The following is a 6,749-nucleotide window of genomic DNA, read 5'->3' as shown; positions in this document are numbered from 1 at the left end:
ACAATTTGTTAAAAAAAAAAAAAAAAAAAAAAAACTGTTTAATGTTTTGGCCTTTCATTCACACAGCAATGCCATTTTAAGGGCTTTTTGAAAGCTGGTTTCTTATTGCAAACTTTTGAAAACAATTCTGTTATAGTCTAAACGTAATCAAAAATTGGTGAAAGTGGTTACATCATGTTGCTTCAACTCAGTTTAAGTAAATTGTACTAGGGGAAAAAAAAATTTTTGGTGATTGTTCATTAGCATTGGTGTCATTTTCATGTGGATTCACAATGAGTTTAGTAAAATAGCATTTATGACTATTCTGATGGAATTCGATAGAAGATTTCAAATAACAATTGTGGGACCATCCTGTGCCAGCCATGCAACTGCCTTTGAAAAATGGGGACACCGAGAAGCATTTCTTCTGGTTATTATAGACTTCCCCAACCAACAGTTTGTGTGTGTGTGTGTATATAATCAAACTGCAGATGCCAGTAAAGGTACTATAGTTACTACAGAAATCACTAACGCCCAAACAAAACAAAAAAAAATAAACACTTGGTAAACACTGCAATTCTTGTAGCATTGAAGGGTTTTTGAAGAGAACTTAAGAGTCTCAACGTTCAATGACTAAAACTCAAACCACACCCTAGTTTCCGTTTCAGAAGGAGTCTCAGACATATACACCCGAGTAGGGAAAGAGAGAAGTTCCCACCCCACATCATTCTGGTTTATCAAATACAGTAAAAGGCCCAAGTCACAATTTGAGGGTTTAAATAAAAACAAATAAATTTGCAGTTAAACTCCAAGTTGCAAGCATTTGTATACAACATAAGATTACACCAAACCATCTCATTAAGAACCATCACCAGTCATGAACCTAAAGAGGTGCACTTAAACACCATTGTGGATATTTGCCACCATCTAGTGGCATAACAGACCAAGCACTTCCACACAAGCAGGTTTTATTAAAATAGATTTTATTTAGAAAGTCTTTTCCACTCCACAAATAAATCATTAAAACGAACTTTAAAAAGCTCCATGGCATTGCCACATGACTCTATAAATAATTTAAAGCTCTACATAGAAATTAAGTTATATCACTCACATATGCCTGCATAGCTGCTCAGCAAAACAATACACTGGTCTTAAAACTGAAGTCTAGGAGCGGTTCTTGCTGACCCAGTGATATCGGTCCACCCTTGGACCAGAGAATGCGTAGGAGGGCCTGTATGCCTTGAAACTCTTATGAGGTGGGTATGGTCCACTTGAGGAATGCTGCTGGTAGCCCTCAGAGGCATATGGCTTTCTTTTAGGGTATGTGCCCCAGTTCTGCATAGGTGGGGGCTGCCCAAACTCACTGAACTATAGATGGAGAACAGCAGTTAAAATGGTGCAAATTTATCTACCAGTAGTGTTAGGTGCATGCTAAGGGACTGAAGAACGTTTATCTGGAATGTGTTACCTGGTAGACACTATTCGGGTTGGAGACCGTTGGGATGCATTTAGGCTCTGGAACAGAAAGGCTGCTGCTACTAATGCTGCTGCTCATGCTGGTGTTTCCTCCCTCTTCATCTGAGGAGGTTCCAGAATGGTAGTCTGATGAAGCCCTTTCCACCACATTATTTATCCTACGAGAGAATTCCCCATCTCTCTTTTGACCCACCAACTGAGTAACACAAATTGGGGTTGACTTCTCACCATACCTTAAAAGAACAAACAACTTCTCACTTTTTGGAAGTACTACAGTGGTACAATCAAGTCATCAAAACCAGTATGGATTAAGCACTTCATTGACACGCCAGCAAATCAAGTGTTACCGGCATGACACCTCTCCTGGATCAACCCAAATGGTCATTTCCTTTGGTAATCCAAGATTTTCATAAACAATGTCACTCTGGCGACAAGCACATTCAATAACTGGGTCTCTTGTTTGAGCTTTGTTCATCCTTAGACACCTAAGAAAAAAAAAGCCCTTGAATCAGTGCAATAAAATATTTGATTTGCTAAAAGTTAAGATGGCATCAGGATACTCACCTAAAAGCTTGTCCTTTGGTTGGGTTTTCTGGGTACCAGTGATTTTTGTAATTTTCAAAGAGCACAGAGGTCAGTTCCACAGCAAACTTCTCCCTCCTGACACGATCCAGTTTACAATGTTTTTTTGCTAGTCTTGCAATGAAAAACACTGTTGCTGCAATCTCTTCCTTCATTTTTAAATGTTAAGATCAGGAGTCAATGGGGCAATTTTTTTGTTAAAAAAATTAAAAACATAAAACCACAACCAAAGAAACAAACAACTTGCTCATTAACACAGCTGCTTAATAAGTAAATATCACTCTATTGTTTTGCTTCAGCTATGCAAAAACATCTTAAGGCACCACAACAAAGATATTCAATCTCTTTCAACATCAGTCAGCCTTTTAATGTCTCAGGATGTGCTCGTATGTAATTAGATAAAACAGGTGTTTCAAATTGTAGGAGGAGCTAATAATGTGCAAAATCAAGGCTTTATTAATCACTCTACTCTGTAGTTCAACAAAGTGGTATTTGTGTGTTGTTCTAACTGCTGCGTGAGGTATACCAAAGAAATTGAAACATTGTGACCTAAATTAAATGCCATGTTAAACCAAATGTTGTAAAAGAATATACTTTTCTGTCTGCACTCCCATTTATAAGCATGATGTTGGGTTGCAGACAGGCCCAGGGATAGGTCTAGCTCGCAACCAATAAAACAAGGACATAAAATGGAAATATGACTAGCTTTACAAAACAAAGCTTTACAAAACAATTGAGAAAACTTGTTCCATAAAAATGGGTGACATGACAAGTTGCCTTTTTTTTTTTTTTGGCCTAGTCCCTCTGGGCAAGCCTAGACCTGTCTTCATGTGGACTAAATGGTCTCTTTGGTAACCTAGTCCAGAAAGCCATTGTCCACTATAAGCACTGTACAGCATTGCCTACCAACAGCTAACAACATAGCTAGTTTTCAGTGCTGACATTGATATGGGCCTCAAAGGCAGTTTGTTGTTTCCAAACCTCCTTATGCTTGACTTTTGTTTCTTTCAACCTAAGGAATGATGACAGGTAACAGCTTAGCAGTGTATATTTTAATCATTCGATATTATACTGTGGATAGCCTAATAAAACTGATAATTTTGACTCTAAAATTTGATTGACTTGCTTGACAACCATAAACAGAGTGTACAGAAGTAGCCTATATTACTTGGCGGGAGAATTTATTTCCAACGAAATTAAATATGATGAACGCCTGTCAATGCCTCTTTCTTTCGCGGAAAATTAAAAAGGCTATGGTGTCTGCTGTGAATAAATTCGATTCATCAATAAAAAATCGTAATTTATTTTTAGCCAGTAATTAAATTAATTGCATCAATTGCAACGAAAACAGTTTATTGTTAATATTTAGTTAAACTAATTTTCACAAAAGCTCACTAGTTTAAGTTAAGTGCATTCCACTGATTTTACGCTGATAGTTTCCCTCACGGCGCCCATCACTATCTCTATGCTTATCTCTATACACAACGCTATATTTTCCTGGGAGAAGTAGCGCCAGTATCTGCAGCGGTGAGCGCCGTGGTTCGCGCTCAAGTGGCTCCCGCCTTGGATGGCGCTGAATTTGAACGTACAGTATCAGCTCTGCCTATAAATACAGACAGCGTTGTGTGCTGGAATCCAACGCAGAGGGACCATGCAAGACACAGAGAGCTCCTGATGAATTTCTTCAGGTAAGATTGAATAATTGTAAATGTTATGAGGGCTTTCGTTGTCCGCAACTAGTTATAAACTGATTTATTTGGCAGGTAAAGTTACCTATAGTTAAATAAAAGTCAACCCCACCTGGAGATGTGACGTCAGCAGGGTCGTAACAACAGTAGATGCACACAAACCTGAGACTGCAGAAGCATTCCGTCAGGTGACTTCTCACTGAAAGACTCAAATTATTATTTCTTATGCCTCAGTAATCAGTGGATATTACTCGTTTCTTCGACTTGGGTATGTATTAAATTAGACTACAAATTTGAAATCTTTATTGTTTTGCTGACTTTTTTGTTTATTTGTCTTATTCCTTTAGGTTTACATGGTACAAACAGATTCATGTGTTGATATATTGACCTTTTGGGGTTGGTTTGTAGGCAGTGTTGTTAGCTGATTGTTTTATATAAACTATAATCACTAACCATACTGCCAACACAATGACCTACAAGGAAACACAGAGCTGATAAAATTATTTTCTCAGTTTGCATGTGTCATATTGGTCTATTTGTAATTTCCATATTTTTTGTTAAAGTCCATCTTTTGTGAAATTAAAAAAAAAACACTTTGTTCTGCAGGAGTCATAGGATCAATCAATGATGGAATTGGACCCTTCCCGAGAATATACTGTGGTCATCTGGCAGTGTAGTTAGTTGATTACAATCCTTATAGTAATCACTAACCTCACTACCAGGTGAAGGCCAGTTATAAAACAACGTTATAATAACAGCTTGTTTTTGCTGTCTTTTTGAGATGTAAAATTTGTAATGCATAGACTACATCTGAAAATAAAATAGTGAAACTCGCCACACCGTTCTAATTTGTCTGATTAGATTCAGCTTGATTTTGATTATATATAGATTTTATATCATTATATGTAAATTATATATTCTGATTTTGATCTATCTATATATATAGGCCTATATATATTGAAATATTTATCTCTCGTGCTCGCGGTTTTTTTTTTTTTCCTTTGTTCGTTTTTGTTTTTATTTTGTTTTGTTTTGTTTTTTGTTTGGTGCCTGTATTTACAGCTGTGTATTTCATTTTTATTTAATGGTAATATAGCCTACTATTTCCAGCCTATAGGCTACTTGTGAAAAATGGGCTTCCTTGAACAGTGATAAACAGTGCACAGTGTTAAACAAAGATCTTAAAATAATAAATACTTACAAAATTCTACTTAGTAGGGTAACAATATTATTGTGCAAGTATTGTCTTGTTGCGTATTATACAGATTTGCATTGTAAATCATTCGGTCATTCATACGTTTTACTCAGAAAACACATTCTACAATTAAGTAATTTAAAATATTGTCCGTTAAATTGTCTCGTCTAATATAGTAGGCCTACAGAAACTAACAATAAGTTACTTGAGTTTTTTTTTTTAATTCCCGTAAGAAGCATGAATGAGCATAAATGTAGCTATGGGCGAATTCCAAACGGCTTTTTTGCGCCCTTGAAGGGCACTTCGGGAAGGGGACGCCCTTTGTAGGGACGTTCCAAACGAAAGTGAACAACTGAATCCCTTTACGAAGGGCCCTTCCAGGGAACATATGATGGTCACTTCACGGAAGTGATTTTCGTTTGTGATCATGTGATCTTCGGTTAGGAGTTGCGATGCTTTTTAAAGCAAAGTTGGTTTTGATTTCGAGTTCACATACAAACGTAAGTAGAATAGGCTAATTAGCCTAAATTCGTAATGTAAGACAACATATTTTTCGTCAGTGATAGAAGACTTACTAAAAGTCAATTTTTGTACATTTATTCACTCATCTGACATTTGCAAAATCGCACACTTGTTATGTTCTGTATTGTAATTCTGTTATTAAAATTCTACTATAAACATTTTTAAAAATGAGTGTGAATCCATTTTTGTGTTTAAGATTTACTGTGTAATGGGTATTTAAAAAAAAAAAATTTAGGTGTGGTGTTAAATATGGTTAAATGCCATTATTTAACCATATTTAACACCACACCTAAATTTTTTTTTTTTAAATACCCATTACACAGTAAATCTTAAACACAAAAATGAATTCACACTCATGTGAATTGTAGAATTTTAATAACAGAATTACATAGTGTTGTCACGGTACCAAAATTTCAGTATTCTGTACCAATACCAGTGAAAAAAATATTAAAGGCTGCATTTAACAACAGAGCCCAATCTATTAAATTCAATTTCTATTTATTTTTAGATACAATAACCAACACTAAAAAAAATGTATGCAAACATATAAACTGCACATTTGCACATTGCGATTTTCTAGCAACAAGATGTGGACACTGAATGACTTGCCTGAGGTAAAGGTAATGCTGTTTTATTGGCATTTTACCGCGGTTGCAAAACTGATTAGTAATTACAATTTTCTTAAGGATAAAAAATCTATCTTAGCTAATGCTATACAATAGGGAGCCCTATTAGAGCACATTACTAAAATATTAAAGGCTGCATTTAACAACAGAGCCCAATCTATTAAATTAAATTAATATTTATTTCTAGATACAATAACCAACACTAAAAAAAAAAAAACTATGCAAACATATAAACTGCACATGTGCACATTGCAATTTTCTAGCAACAAGTTGTGGACACTGAATGACTTGCCTGCGGTAAAGGTAATGCTGTTTTATTGGCATTTTTCCGAGGTTGCAAAACTGATTGAGATTACATGACATGAGCGCGTTTCTTTCGCGTTATAACCGGTTGTAACTAGTAGAAAAGAGAATTAAAGGGAAGGGATGATGATATTTGTCTCACTCTGGGTTGGGTTATGGCACTGTTTTGGTTCAGTTCTGGCTAAAAAGATGTGGACTAGTTTTGGGCCGGCAAACACGAACTAATCTGGGCCACACTTTAGCTGTTGATATGATCCAGATCCGCGCCAAATTAAATTTGCTGACTGGTGGGTCGCTGGCAGCGGTCTGTCACGCCACATCAAAGAGCGTCAAAACGGCATTTATGGATTTGATTTCCTGATAAAATATACATAATTT

At 36.0% G+C, this 6,749-nt stretch overlaps 1 protein-coding gene across 1 annotated transcript; it reads right to left on the bottom strand.

Annotated features, from left to right (window-relative positions):
- Window positions 1-975: 975 nt before the first annotated feature.
- On the bottom strand, window positions 976-2,383 carry LOC107691802 (maternal B9.10 protein-like). Its single transcript, XM_016490609.1, has 4 exons — window positions 2,020-2,383; window positions 1,803-1,940; window positions 1,448-1,688; window positions 976-1,347 (listed from the first exon to the last, which is right to left on the bottom strand). The coding sequence occupies exons 1-4, from the start codon at window positions 2,190-2,192 to the stop codon at window positions 1,144-1,146; spliced, it is 756 nt and encodes a 251-aa protein (XP_016346095.1). The 5' UTR covers window positions 2,193-2,383; the 3' UTR covers window positions 976-1,143.
- Window positions 2,384-6,749: the final 4,366 nt, after the last annotated feature.

The sequence above is a fragment of the Sinocyclocheilus anshuiensis genome, unplaced genomic scaffold (genome assembly GCF_001515605.1).
Source record: "Sinocyclocheilus anshuiensis isolate Anshui unplaced genomic scaffold, SAMN03320099.WGS_v1.1 scaffold246, whole genome shotgun sequence".
In the NCBI taxonomy this organism is placed as follows: domain Eukaryota; kingdom Metazoa; phylum Chordata; class Actinopteri; order Cypriniformes; family Cyprinidae; genus Sinocyclocheilus; species Sinocyclocheilus anshuiensis.
The sequence above is the reverse complement of the archived record's forward strand: the minus strand, read 5'-3'. Positions and strand labels throughout refer to the sequence as shown.

Bases quoted from the DNA above. Each gene is read 5' to 3' on its own strand.
- LOC107691802 (XM_016490609.1), bottom strand. From the start codon at position 2,192: ATGAAGGAAGAGATTGCAGCAACAGTGTTTTTCATTGCAAGACTAGCA. The intron at 1,689-1,802 runs GTAACACTTGAT...TGTTCTTTTAAG, and splicing joins CCAGGAGAGGTGTCATGCCG to GTATGGTGAGAAGTCAACCC. The intron at 1,348-1,447 runs GTAACACATTCC...CTCCATCTATAG, and splicing joins ACCCGAATAGTGTCTACCAG to TTCAGTGAGTTTGGGCAGCC.